General features: G+C 48.7%; 1 protein-coding gene across 3 annotated transcripts in view; it reads right to left on the minus strand.

Moving 5' to 3' along the window:
• Window positions 1–15,024, minus strand: part of MED12L (mediator complex subunit 12L) — a 1,012,447-nt gene that overhangs the window by 68,089 nt on the left and 929,334 nt on the right. For all 3 annotated transcript variants that reach the window (XM_075340741.1, XM_075340740.1, XM_075340739.1), the window contains exon 38: window positions 5,438–5,591. In XM_075340741.1, the coding sequence (XP_075196856.1) occupies window positions 5,438–5,591 (154 nt within the window). The remainder of the gene's footprint in view (window positions 1–5,437; window positions 5,592–15,024) is intronic.

A 15,024-nucleotide genomic window follows, 5' to 3' on the forward strand; every position in this document is an offset into this window, starting at 1 on the left:
CTATGTTCAACCGTAAACCGGAAGTTCTGCAGAGAAAGGAACCACCGGGTAACCCGGGCATTCCGTTCCTTGGCGGACCTCATCCAGACCAGTGGAGAGGGATCCGTCACCAAGCGAAACTGCCGTCCCAGCAGTTAATAGCGTAGGGACTCCAAGGCCCACTTGATCGCCAGGCACTCCTTCTCCACTACGCTATAATTCCACTCGGGAGGGGTGAGCTTCCTACTTAAGAAGGTGACGGGGTGTTCCTCCCCCTGAACCACCTGAGACAACACTGCCCCCAGGCCGCCCTCTGAGGCGTCAGTCTGTACTATGAACTCCTTCCGGAAATCAGGGTGTACAAGAACGGGCTGTCCGCACAGGACCCCCTTCAGGGCCCGGAAGGAGTCCTCGGCCTGCGGAGTCCAGCGCACCATGACGGACTTCTTGCCTTTGAGAAGGTCCGTCAAGGGGGCTGATAGTCCCGCAAAATCCTTTACAAACCTCCTGTAGTACCCCACGATACCCAGGAAGGCCCTAACCTGCTTCGTGGTCAGGGGTCTAGGCCACTTCTGGATCGCCTCAACCTTGTTAATTTGGGGCTTAATCACTCCTTGGCCTATCACGTAGCCCAAGTAGCGGGCTTCCGTGAGTCCCAACGCACTTTTCTTGGGATTGGCTGTCAATCCGGCTGTTCGAAGCGCGTCCACCACCGCTTGTACCTGTTCCAAGTGGGTCTGCCAATCGGAGCTGTAAATAATGATGTCATCAAGGTACGCTGATGCATACGCCTGGTGGAGTTCCAGCACTAAGTCCATCAACCTCTGGAACGTGGCCGGAGCGCCATGTAACCCAAAAGGCAAGACAACATAGTGGAAGAGACCCTCCGGCGTAACAAAAGCGGTTTTCTCCTTGGCGGACTCCGTCAGTGGCACCTGCCAGTACCCCTTGGTCAGGTCGAGCGTGGTAAAATATTGCGCCTGTCCCAACCTATCAATCAGCTCATCCACCCGGGGCATGGGGTAGAGATCGAACTTGGATATTTCGTTCAATCTCCTAAAGTCATTGCAGAACCTTAAGGAGCCATCGGGTTTTGGTATTAGGACAATCGGACTAGCCCATTCACTCCGGGATTTTTCGATGACCCCCAGGCGTAACATTGTCTTTATTTTCTCCGATATGGCTTGTCGTCGAGCCTCCGGTACCCGGTATGACTTCAGGCGTACCTTCAGGTGGGGCTCGGTGACAATATCATGTCGTATCAGACTGGTCCTACCGGGTAGCTCGGAGAAGACATCGGGGGTTCTGCTGAACCAACCGTCTGGCCTCTCGCCTCTGAGTCTTGGTGAGGGCTTCTCCAATCCTTACTTCCGGTTCATCCTCTCCGGAGGTCGCTGGAGCCGGAGATGAACGACCCGAAGAGGAGGGAGATGGGGAAAAAACAGCCATCAGGCTTTCCCGTTCCTGCCAAGGTTTTAATAGGTTGACATGGTATATTTGTTCAGGTTTCCGCCTACCGGGCTGCAATACTTTATAGTTAACCACCCCGACTCTTTCCTTTATTTCGTAGGGGCCTTGCCACTGAGCCAGGAATTTACTCTCCGCCGTGGGGATTAATACCAACACCCGATCCCCGGGTTTAAAGGTCCGCACGGTGGCTTGTCTATTGTAGCGGCCGCTTTGTGCGGCCTGAGCCTCCTGTAAATGCTCCTTCACAATTGGCATGACCGCGCTTATGCGGTTCTGCATACCCAAAATGTGTTCAATCACACTTTTATGGGGGGTGGGCTCCTGCTCCCATGTTTCCTTTGCCAGGTCCAACAATCCCCGGGGATGTCGCCCGTATAACAATTCAAAAGGCGAAAACCCCGTGGATGCCTGTGGCACCTCACGGATGGCAAACATCAAATAGGGAAGCATCATATCCCAGTCTTTCCCGTCTTTTGAAATCACCCTTTTGAGCATGGTTTTCAGGGTTTTATTGAAACGCTCGACTAAACCGTCCGTTTGAGGATGATACACAGACGTACGCAACTGCTTGATCTGGAGTAGCCGGCATAGCTCTTTGGTCACTTTAGACATGAATGGGGTCCCCTGATCCGTAAGGATCTCCTTGGGCAACCCCACCCGGCAGACCACAGCAAACAACTCCCGAGCTATAAGCTTTGCTGCAGTATGTCTGAGAGGTATCGCCTCGGGATACCGGGTGGCATAGTCAATGATCACTAGGATATGTTGGTGCCCTCGAGCAGACTTTACGAGGGGCCCCACCAGATCCATCCCTATCCGTTCAAAAGGGACTTCTATAATGGGTAACGGCACCAACGGACTGCGAAAGTGGGTCAGGGGTGCGGTAAGCTGACACTCCGGGCAGGTTTCGCAGAACCGTTTTACCTCCCCAAAGACCCCGGGCCAATAGAACCTTTGCAATATTCGCTCCTGCGTTTTCTTGACCCCTAGGTGGCCACTCATCAGGTGTTTATGAGCCAAGTCGAGGACCCGCCGGCGATGCGGCTGGGGCACCACCAACTGCTCTACCCCCACGCCCCGTATTTCATCTACCCGGTAGAGTAAATCCTGCTTAAGAGCGAAATGGGGGTACCTTACCTGGGCACCGGGCAGCTGTGCCACCCCGTCAATTACTGTCACCCGACTCCGGGCATGTATTAATGTAGGGTCCTGGAGTTGGGCTGTCCCAAACGTATCCGGGGACGCCTCCAACTCCGGGATGGGTTCGACCGTCTCAGCCTCTCCTGCCAATACCTCTAGGGGCGACCTATCGGGTTCACATTCTGTCCCTATCATGGGGACCCCTACGGCAGGTGTCCCGGATTCAGGATTGTAGGGCTCAGGTCCCGGACTGACCAATATCTGAGGAGACTTAGGGGGTCCCTTCCATAAAGTCCAAAAATAGGGCAGATCCCTTCCTAGGATCACGTCATAGGGAAGAGTGTTAAGAAGACCCACCTCATGTTGCACCTGACCGCAAGGTGCTGTGATGGTGACAATCCCCGTGGGATAGTCTCGGCGGTCCCCATGTATGCAAACCACCCCCACGGTACGTCCTGTGGCCTTTACTTTAGCCCTCAAGGTGGATCGCACCAGGGTCACTAAGCTTCCGGAATCCAACAATCCTGTAACTGGACATCCATTCACCTGTATTTGGCACAAGTGGGGCTCAGTCTCTGGGGAGACCAGGTCAGCGGTACACACCACCTTAGCATACATTGAACCCCGCCGGGTAACCCCACAATCCATGGGCTCCGTGGTGAGTGGACACTGGGCTTCCATATGTCCCACCCGCTGGCACCGCCAACATCTAATGGGGACGGAAACCCCCTTGACGGGTTGTCGTTTAGGGTACAGAACCTTTCCGGACCTCAGGAATGGTGGGCGCGGCCTCAGACGGGACGGTAGGGGACTCCTGCACCGTTGTCAGCGGTGGGTCCTTGGCCCTAGGCTTGGAGGGGCCGGACCGACAGGCGGTACGCAAAGTCTCAGTGTCCCGTATCAAGTCCTGCGTAGCCACATGCCGCTCTACCAGGGACACTAATTGGTCCAGGGTACTCGGGTCACCCTGTCCTACCCACCGTTGAACGGTGACGGGTAAAGTGCGCACAAAACGATCCACTACTACCCTTTCCACCATTTGCGCCGGGCTCAGAGTGTCAGGCTGCAACCACTTTTTTACAAGATGCAACAAGTCATAGGCCTGGGAGCGTACGGGTTTGGCTTCCTCATAGAACCACTGATTTACCCGCTGAGCCCGTACATAGGTATTCACCCCCAACCGAGCCAGTATTTCGGCTTTCAGGGTCACATAGTCAATGGCGTCCTCAGTACAGAGGTCCAGGTACGCTTTTTGGGGTTCCCCCGTCAGATAGGGCGACAATACCTCAGCCCACTGGGGGGTCGGCAGCTTTTCCCGCTCGGCCACCCGCTCAAACACCGCCAGGAACGCTTCCACATCATCCCCCGGGGTCATCTTTTGCAATGCTTGTCTCACCGCTTTCCGGACGCTGCCGTCGTCACCCGGCCCCGGGGTTGTTGCTGCCGATCCGGCACGGATCGACTTGGCCAGGAGAACCATCTGTTCTTGGTGCCTTTTTTCCTGCATTTGCAAGGATTGCTGCTGACGTAACAACGCCCAGAGCAGGTGTGCATTGGTCTGTTGCTGCTGTGCATTAGCCTCTTGTAGCTGTGCATTAGTCTGTTGTTGCTGCTTTAGTATGTCCTCCATGGCGTCACCGGGTTTGGGCTGTAGAATAGCCGCTCGAATCCAGGACATGTGCTACTGGGTCACCAGGGATGGATGCTACACCTCACCGGCTGTCATGCCCGCCGATTCTCCACCATATGTGAGGTAGCACGGTCGGCTGCGCAGCAGAAGACACGGGATCCAGGCATTAAGGTTCACAGCACACGGTTTAATGTCCAAAACAAAAGTCCACAACAATATACATGTGCCTCTCCAGCAGAGAGCTCAGGGAGTTCTGTTCACTCCCTCACACCCGGCACACCTGCCCTCGTTCCTGTTTCCATTTAACCCTTCCTTCAGCCTGTAGGGAAACAGCATTAACCCTGGAGTGGATTTACTTTCTATCATGGAGGGAGCACAACCGGGGCGAGACATACCGGCCGTCATAGATAACCCCGGTCACAGTCTCACAATATATATATATATATATATAGCTTGTATGGGCTCATTACTATAGCGAATTTAAAGACTCTGTTCCTCTATGTTCTCATATATATATATATATATTACAATTATCAAAATATATAAAAAAAAATAAATTTAAGATTAAAATCTGATTTCAACATTAGACCATTTTCTGATGACACATTCACTTTACAGATTTCTTGAAAAGTCTTGACGATATGGTAATGGCTTTTTATAGGACCAACATTGATCCTGCAGCAACGTTTCCATGTTCTCATCTATCAGCAGTTTGTGAGCATGAAGACATCGGGGGCCACAAAGTATTTATCTATTGACGCATGGGTTTAGAATAGCGAGAATTTATCTAATTGAAATTTTTAGTCATAGTTAGATTTATATTTAAGAAAATTATATTCATCAGATGTTTTCTCAAATACAGTGCTAGATAAAACCTTGAATTTTTGCTTTACCTGCAGTGCCGCAACTGATACTGCAAATTGCCTTGCCACATGACTTAGGATAAGAAGCTAAACTCAAAACTCCAGTTTCAGACATTTTGGAGGTGATTGACAAAGGGTCGATATTGATTTTTGGGAATGTACATCCAATAGGTAGTGATGGAGTTCAACTACTCCTCCTCTCTAAAAAGGCTATTTGCATATTTAAATTTCCAGAGGAGCATTGTATGGCTTATACGTCTCGTTACACCAACATCACACACGCCACAAAGAAATATGTTTCCCCTTGGCCCCACAACTGATACTGTAATAAAGTAATAAAAGGTACTATACAAACCTGAGATAAGGGATGGATTCTGCATGTAGACATTCGCTTGCTGCTGTCCTGCAATATTGTAATTCCATGTAGTAACTTGAGTAGGATGTAACATTTGAGATGAAAGTGGAGAAAAATTAGGCGGTGCTCGATATACAGTATTTGTATTGTAATCCTATAAGAAAAAAGAGGTTTAGTATTTGCAGAAATCTGTATGTATATTTATTTTGTTATATACTCAGTTCTTTTATAAAAAATAATTATTGAAACTAAGCAACTAGTACAGTATCTCTGATTGCTGTCATGTGAAATTGTGCTATTAACCGCCTTATTTACTGCTGCCATGATACACCCTTTCATCACTTATATACATCACTCATTTAGAACATGTGAACATTATTGATCTTTTGTTTAATTTATTTAATAGAAATGTTAGGACACGTGACTAAGGCAATAAAAAAGTAAGGCCTCCTTCACACATCCATGATTCAATATGTGTGGCATCTGTATTTTTTAGCGGGGCAAAAAATTTGTCTGCGTATATTTTTGTCCAGTTAAAAAAACTGTTTATCATTGGATCTGTTTCTAATATTATAGAGGTAAATGTGAATGGATCAGTTGGCCATTAGCCTCAAATTAAAAGTATAAGAAGTATAAATATGTACAATTGGAAAAAAGTATTTAGTCAGCAACCAATTGTGCAAGTTCTCCCACTTAAAAAAATGATAGAGGCCTGTAATTGACATCATAGGTAAACCACAACTATGAGAGACAAAATGAGAAAACAAATCCAGAAAATCACCTTGTCTGATTTGCCAAGTTTTTTTGCAAATTATGGTGGAAATAAGTATTTAGCCATCTAATAACATGCAAGATTTCTGGCTCTCACAGACCTGTAACTTCTTCTTTAAGAGGCTCCTCTGTCCTCCACTCATTACCTGTAGTAATGGCCCCTATTTGAACTTGTTATCAGTATAAAAGACACCTGTCCACAATCTCAAACAGTCACACTCCAAACTCCACTGTGGTGAAGACCAAAGAGCTGTCGAAGGACACCAGAAACAAAATTGTAGCCCTGCACCAGGCTGGGAAGACTGACTCTGTACTAGACAAGCAGCTTGGTGTGATGAAATCAACTGTGAGAACAATAATAAGAAAATGGAAGACATACAAGACCACAGATAATCTCCCTCGATCTGGGACTCTACGCAAGATCTCACCCTGTGGGGTCAAAATGATCACAAGAACGGTGAGCAAAAATCCCAAAACCACACAGGAGACCTTGTGAATGACCTGCATAGAGCTGGGATCACCGTAACAAAGGCTACCATCAGTAACACACTACTCTGACAGGGACTCAGGTCCTTCATTGCCAGACTTGTTCCCCAGCTTAGGCCAGTACATGTCCGGGCTTGTCTGAAGTGTGGAGAATGTCATATGGTCTGGTCAAACCAAAGTAGAACTGTTTTATAGAAACACAACTCGTCGTGTTTGGAGGAGACAGAATGCTGAGTTGCATCCAAAGAATACCATATCCACTGTGAAGAATGAGGGTGGCAACATCATGCTTTAGGGCTGTTTCTCTGGAAAGGGACCAGGACGACTGATCGGTGTACATATAAGAATGAATGGGGCCATGTATCGTGAAATTTTCAGTGCAAACCTCCTTCCATTAGCAAGGGCATTGAAGATGAAATGTGGCTGGGTCTTTCAGCATGATAATCATCCCAAGCACACCGCCAGGGCAACGAAGAAGTGGTTTCATAAGATGCATATGAAGATCATGGAGTGGCCTAGCTAGTCTCCAGAGCTCAACCCCATTGAAAACCTCTGGAGGGAGTTAAAAGTCTTTGTTGCACGGCGAAAGGCCCAAAACATCACTGGTCTAGAGGAGATCTGCATGGAGGAATGGGCCAACATACCACTAACAGTGTGTGCCAACCTTGTGAAGACTTACAGAAAACCTCTGTACATCTTCAGAAGACATACATCAATTGTTTGCAATTACCTCTGTAATTGCAAACAAAGGATATATAACAAAATATTGAGATGAACTTTTGTTATTGACCAAATACTTATTTTTCACCATAATTTGCAAAAAAAATCTTGCCAAATCAGACAAGGTGATTTTTTGGATTTGTATTCTCATTTTGCCTCTCATAGTTCTGGTGTACCTATGATGTCAATTACAGGCCTCTCTCATCATTTTAAGTGGGACTTGCACAATTGGTGGCTGACTAAATACCTTTTTCCCCAGTGTACACTCTCTGTATATATTGTATTGCATATGCTAGCGGATACAGACAGAAAAAGGGCCCTTGTGCAAGTACAATATATGGCCCATTGAAGTCCAATAGCTCATCATAATGCATACTTCTTAACTTTAGAAGAATAGAAAGCGGGAAAAATTATATGCACTGTGGAAAATTTTAACTATGCTCCGAGCCACACCAAGTTGCAATTTCTTTCTTCTGTGGTAGGAGAAGATATCAGAGGGGTGGTGTCAGTGAAGTACATGCAGCAGACACCCAAGGCTGCAGGGTGTAGACCTAAATCCAGGACTCTCCCACTGTATCCAGGACAGTTGGGACTAGAGATGAGCTGATCGAGTCAAAGGACTCCGGTCCAAAGTCCAGGTCAGTGGTACCTGGCAGCTGGATAGGAAGCCACAATTCTCAACTTCTATTGTCCCCGACTCTGCTTTTGATATTTCAGGGCTGCCGCTATATCATCTGTGCATCATGCTCATCTTTAGTTGGGCGCTATGGATTTATTTTTTGTTCATTCATTCATTGTTGTAGCATTCTTATTTTTGTTTAGCTTCACTATATGTTATCTAGCTTTTTGGAGTCTGTAAGGCCATGTTCACACATTGCATAAATACTGTGAGTTTTTTTTCTTTAGGGCACTATGCAATACCAGTCATCTCTGCTTATTGTAATTGTGCTGCATTTTTTAAACCTTTTCACCCTTATTTGATGCGTTTTTGGTGCATATATTAAGCTGTGCTTTTAAGTGTTTTATAGTATAGAAAAGCTTTGATTCTGCACTTATAAAAGTGACTGAAGTCTTTTTACATGCGTTTTTTTAGGCTTCCATAGCATCTTCTAGAGAAAAAAAACAAAACTGCAGAGTTCAGCATTTTCCTTAGCAAGGATGCTGAGCAAGCAAGGCTGCAGTTTAAGTGCTCGCTGCAGAAGTCAGTGCATAGCATAACTGAACACAATATCATAGTCTGACACAAGAGCATAGTTTGGTGTTGCCTTTCTAGTTTTCCATTGTTTTTATCTGTACTGTTTATCCTCATTTAGTATGTGCTCCATGGACAATGCTACCAAGTGTATGTCTTGTGAGATGTATACATGTGTGACGCCCTGGCTGGGCTAGGTAGTCACAGATAGGCCCCTGCACTACACCTTTCGCTCACAGGTGACATCAGCCAACTTTCAAAACCCTAGTCACCCCCTCAGGGCTAGATAGACACACCAGGGGGCGGAACTAGGTGGTTGGAAGACGCCCACCAAGGAGTCTAGACAGCCTGGGGTGGGAAAGAAAACAGTTCAGTGTTAGAGTTCAAGTTGGAGAGGAGTGTGGGCTGGAGCTCTGTCCAGCTCCAGCAGAGGCGAATACCCCAAATTGAATGGCGCCAGGGTAGGAGCCCTGGTGCTCGGTGGAACCGAGGTGGACCGGGACAGGGTAGTGGTCTGCCGGTACCGACCCGGGGAAACGACTTGGAAACCGGAGCACACAGGGGGGTACTCGGACCCTGAAGACGGGACCAGAAGCGTCTGGAACTGGTTAATTTACCGATTGAGGTCAGGACTAAAGGTCCTGTCCCACCCAAAGTCCCTATTAGAAGACAACAGCCCATCGAGGGGGATAAAAAGCCACCGCCAGGGCTCAGAGATCCCACAGGCCAGCGTCTGCGAGCAAGGGCTCCTTAGGCCACATCCAGCCGGGAGCGGACTCCTGAAGTTGCAAGTAAAGGCAGTCCACCATCTTACAAAGGTGCAGGAGAAAGACCGAGACCACCAGCCAGGTGGCGGAACCAGAACGCAGCCGGCTGCGGGCACCGACCACCATCACCTTGGTTTTCCAGCGACTCGTGTGTTTCCTTCAATAGTGAGTACACCAGCACCCTGCGGTCGCCCATCTCCCTGCACCAAAAACCCCAACGGGTCCCCATCCCTGCCCACAGAGGGGTTAACAACTTGCTGCACAACATCTCCCCCGGGTGCCCCGTAACTGCAGCAGTGGTGTCCAACCTCACCACATACCGTGGGTGGCGTCACAAACCTAATACGGCTCAGCCCGTACATATACGTCCTACATCCACCACTATAACCCCCCTTTTTGATCGAAGTGACCGCGAGACCCCCGAGTCCGGAGACCCTCGAGCCACCCACAGAATGTCCGGATCCAAGCAGCTCGGCTGCTGCGAGCGTGGCGGTACACCTCGATTTCTGGCGCTGTGAACAGGATAGATACCCATCTACTTAACTTGTGGAAGTCCGCTTTGTGTTGAAGTTAACGGTGATCCATTGCAAAAATTCCAGAAACGGCCATCTTGCCGCCATTGTTGGGTGCGAAGATTCTTGCCTAGAGTCTTCTTCCCCAAGAAAAGGGTGCAAAAGCCGCAGCCCCGCCCCCTGGGAATACGGCCGGAAAGCAAGGCCGGAAGTCGCAAAACAAAACTTACCGGCCTAAAAGAGGAGTGCCAGAAAAAGACCAATGGGGAGTAGATGGAAGATGTCTGCTCCTAAACCCGATGCCGGCCCCGCACCGACCGCTGGAGCGGCGAACCCCGAGACTACAGTGTTGACTTCCCCGTGTAGCAGCTGGCAGTGACCCGCCTGCCACAGGAAGGATGTCGGCTCCGGCAGTCTGCCCGGCTGCGACGGGGATGGCGCCAGTGGATGTGGCAGGTGAGGAGGCAGCGGCAGCTCCCGCTCTAGCCAAAGGAGCGGAGGAGCCAGAATGGAACTGTTTGCCGCCGGGGACGGATGCCTGATTAGAACGGAAGTTGGCGGTGTTCTGTGTCCAGGTGCGGGTCGAATCGATGCAGCAGGCGCTGGATTGGAAGGAGGAGATGCAGAGAATGATAGCGGTGGTGTGGGCCCACGAGAAACCAGCTTCGTGAGCAGCACTCCGTCAGGATAAAGCAACGCAGACCCTCCCGATTCCGCTGATCCATTCGGAGGCAGAGCCCCGGACGGCACGGCCCCAAGAGGAAATGGTGCCCCCTGCACCACAAACCTCGGTCCCTCGGAAAGTCTACAGCCCGGGGGTGTACTGCTCTTGGTTCGGAAAGCCCATCTCCAAGCAGCTGGTGAAGCCACACGGCCCCATGCCACCTGAGGAAGATTCAGAATATTAGGTAGTGGTTCCCGGCTACCAACAAGTTCAGTTCCCCATTGGGACCCCGTTTGTTTAATTGCACTTAAAAAGACACGGCGGAGAACTTGCAGGCCAACCCATAAACTATTGGGTACAGTAAATAGCCCCAGACCACCCTTTTTCATCATGCCGCAGTCTCCGGAGAGGCTGGTTGGAGGAAGGGCCTGCAGCAGAGTAGGCCGAGATCCCGTCACCATGGAAACCGGTGACCACCCTCTGGGTCAGGGGTCCCCTGGACGTGGGGCCTCAAAGAGAGACTGCCGGTTAAGGAACTTATTACCCGGCCCATATGGGCACCACCCGGACCCGAACCCGTTTCCTGGACTGGGGAAAAGGGGTGCTGACCTGGTTTTTAGAGGCAGCACCAGGGCTAGGTTTGTTTGGGTGGGCTAAGGTGAAAAGGACATGGTCCCGTCCCGGTTAATAAAAATGTTTTTATGCAACGTTAAAGTAAAATGCCTCCCGTTAAGGGAAGAAACCAAAGAATCTATGAATGTAAATATGTTATTATGCTTTTAAATGTTTTATCCCCTTTTACCCCCTTTTGTAGTTACAAAAATAAACCGGTGGTTGTCGGACAGCCTGCAAACGGTCTGTGTTTAACCAAGGGGGAGTGTGACGCCCTTGCCGGGCCAGGTAGTCACAGATAGGCCCCTGCACTACACCTTTCCCTCACAGGTGACATCAGCCAACCCTCAAAACCCTAGTCACCCCCCTCAGGGCTAGATAGACACACCAGGGGGCGGAACCAGGTGGTTGGAAGACACCCACCAAGGAGTCTAGACAGCCCGGGGTGGGATTAAAAACAGTTCAGTGTTAGAGTTCAAGTTGGAGAGGAGTGTGGGCTGGAGCTGTGTCCAGGAGCCTGGTGCCATTGGCTGGGAGGCAGACGGCGGTCTCCATCTGCAGGAGATGGGAACATGGCTCGGTGGAACCGAGGTGGACCAGGACAGGGTAGTGGCCCGCCGATACCGACCCGGGAACCGACTCGGAAACCGGAGCACACAGGGGGGTACTCGGACCCTGAAGCCGGGACCAGAAGCGTCTGGAACCGGTTAATTTACTGATTGAGGTCAGGACTAGAGGTCCTGTCCCACCCAAAGTCCCTATTAGAAGACAACAGCCCACCGAGGGGGATAAAAGGCCATTGCCAGGGCTCAGAGATCCCACAGGTCAGTGTCTGTGGGCAAGGGCTCCTTACGCCACATCCAGCCGGGAGCAGACTCCTGAAGTTGCAAGCACAGGCAGTCCACCATCTTACAAAGGTGCAGGAGAAAGACAGAGACCACCAGCCGGGTGGGAGAACCAAAACGCAGCCGGCTGCGGGCACCGACCACCATCACCTTGGTTTACCAGAGACTTGTGTGTTTCCTCCCTGCACCAAAAACCCCAACGGGTCCCGGAGCCACCATCCCTGCCCACGGAGGGGTTAACAACTTGCTGCACAATCTCCCCCGGGTTCCCCGTAACTGCAGCGGTGGTGTCCAACCTCACCACATACCGTGGGTGGCGTCACAAACCTAATACGTCTCGTACATATACGTACATATACGTCCTACATCCACCACTATAACCCCCTTTTTGATCGAAGTGACAGCGAGACCCCCGGGTCCGGAGACCCTCGAGCCACCCACAGAAGGTCTGGATCCGAGCAGCTCGGCTGCTGCAAGCGGGGCAGTACACATGTCTTGAACAGCACTTCGAGGGTGAATATGTCTGCAGTGCACTCAATGTCCACGTGTTACATATTTCGAAGCCCAGGGAATGGATCTAAATATGCAGCTTGCAACACTGAGGAGCATTGCAAACCCAGTGAGGATTTTAAAGCTTACTGAGCGACTCTGGCTGGGGCCAGTGATATGGAGGAGGGTATAGATGGAGAACTTGAAGACCCAGAAGTAGGTAGTTGTGTAAAAGTTAGAAGAAGGTGTAAAGGGAAAAGTGTCAAGGAACCTAGTCCTAACCTAGCACAACCTAATAAGTATGACTGTTTGGGTGATATTAGGAATGTAGGCCCAGGACTAGGATCACTATAGCAGGATGTTGCTCCTAGCAACCAGGAAAACCTCTGCTGCAGAAAGAAGGAAATAGGAGAACAGGAAAGGCCAGACAGATGTTAGCGGTAGGGGAATCTATAATTAGGCAGACAGACAGGGTCATCTGTCGCCGAGAATGTGAATGCTGAACAGTGTGTTGACTGCCGGGTGCTTGGGTTCAGATTACTGCGGATCAGATAGACAGATTGCTTGGTAGGGCAGGGGAAAACCCAGCTATCATGGTGCATATTGGTACTAATGACAAAGTTAGAGGGAGGTAGAAGGTCCTTAAAAATTATTACAGGGAACTAGGAGAGAAGCTGAAGTCCAGGACCTCCTAGGTCGTGTTTTCAGAAATACTATAGGAGACAAGAAGAAAGAAATGCGTTAATAGTATCAAATATCTGCTGGCAAATCCACAAAGTCTTGTAAATAAACAAAGAGTTGGAGACTCTTATGTTAACCACGGATTTTTATGTCGTGGGCATTATGGAAACCTGGCTGGATGAAAGCCATGACTGGGTGAGAAACGTAGAGGGTTACTTCACATTCAGAAAAGACAAGAAAGAAAAAAAGATGGAGGGGTGTGTATATTTATCAAATCTAACTTAAGACCTGTGCTCAATGATGACACCCCAGCAGTGACCAACCATAGTATGATGCCACACATTGACCCCCACAAAGTATAATGCCCCGACAGTGACATCCCATATTATGATGCCCCCCCACAGTGAATCCCCATAGCATGTTATTTCCACAATAACTCACTCATTGTCTGATGTCACCATAGGGACTCCACCCCCAAAATTGTGATGCCCCCACTGTATAATATCCTTCCATATACACTGTATAATGCCCCCACAGTAGCAGGTACCATACCGAGCTTGTTACCTGCATTCTGAGTTATTTGGAATCTAACCTACATCTCTGTTTCCTATTTGGAAGTACTAGCTTCATTATTAGTCTGTGGAAAAAGATTTGTGGGTTTTTCATTCCTTTCTGGTCTCCACTTTCACCTCTAGCCTCAGGAACCAGAGATGTCTGTGTGGTTGTAGGGAGTAGAGCGAGACAGTGGAGGAGAGGTAATCTGATACATGTGTCAGTCTGAGATCTTACATATTTGGCATCTTCTTATTTCTCACTAAATGCACATGTATGAACATTGCAAAAAATGTACTCAGCTATTTCCCAACTGTTACTCATTTTAATGTTCTGCAGCTTCAGCCACATAAGCTTCCCATGAACAGCGTATCCACTTAAAGGGACTTAATAATATGAATTGCAGTTTTTAAGGGAACCTGCCAGCTGGTTCATGCTGCACCAACCACATGTGGCATGAAATCACTACAAGATCTTTTATTACAAAGACCTACATGGGGAATTTATTAAGCTGAGTACTTTATTTTTCTGATTCAACTGTTTTTATTGATTTTGCAAATGGGGAGGCATGAGTTGAGATATTTTTCTGGAAGAACAGAACTTACAAATTTTGGCATCTGACTGCTCTAGTCAAAAATACGCCTTTCTCGATTTCTTACCATAATTAATAAAAATAAAAAAGATTTGCATTAAAGGGATTGAGACAGTTATTGATAAAAAATATAAAGAAATATATGGAGCACACAACTATTTTAACCATATGAATAAAAAAAAAGAAGACGACAAGCTGCTATCCAGCATCCCCACCAATCAGCTATTCCTGGTGCTGGCCATGGTTGGATATGATTAGTTGTGGAGCTGAACCGCACAGCTCCATCAGCTGCATAGGGGCCACAGCAGGGTACAGCAGATACACCTCTAATCCTTCGAATAGGGGTGGATGTGTAATACCCAACCCCGACCACTATGTAGCTGACGGAGCACCACAACTAATCCGCAAGGATGTCCTACTCTCACTGAACTAGTATTGATGACCTATCCTAAGGATAAACTTTTAGTATTAAAGTACTGGTCAATCCCTTTACTGTCTATCTGTTTCACCACTACTTCACCAGCACAAACTGTTTTTACTAACAGTATGATTATTAGAGATGTGCGATGTTTGAGGTTCGCCAATTTCATGTTCGAGTGATTTTGGGGGGTGCTCGAGATCGAACTCGAACTCGAGCTTTTTGCTAAAAGCTCGGCAGTTCGAGTTACGTTCGAGAACGGTTCGATCACCATAAACGTGGCTTT

Source organism: Anomaloglossus baeobatrachus, chromosome 3 (genome assembly GCF_048569485.1).
Source record: "Anomaloglossus baeobatrachus isolate aAnoBae1 chromosome 3, aAnoBae1.hap1, whole genome shotgun sequence".
Lineage (NCBI taxonomy): Eukaryota > Metazoa > Chordata > Amphibia > Anura > Aromobatidae > Anomaloglossus > Anomaloglossus baeobatrachus.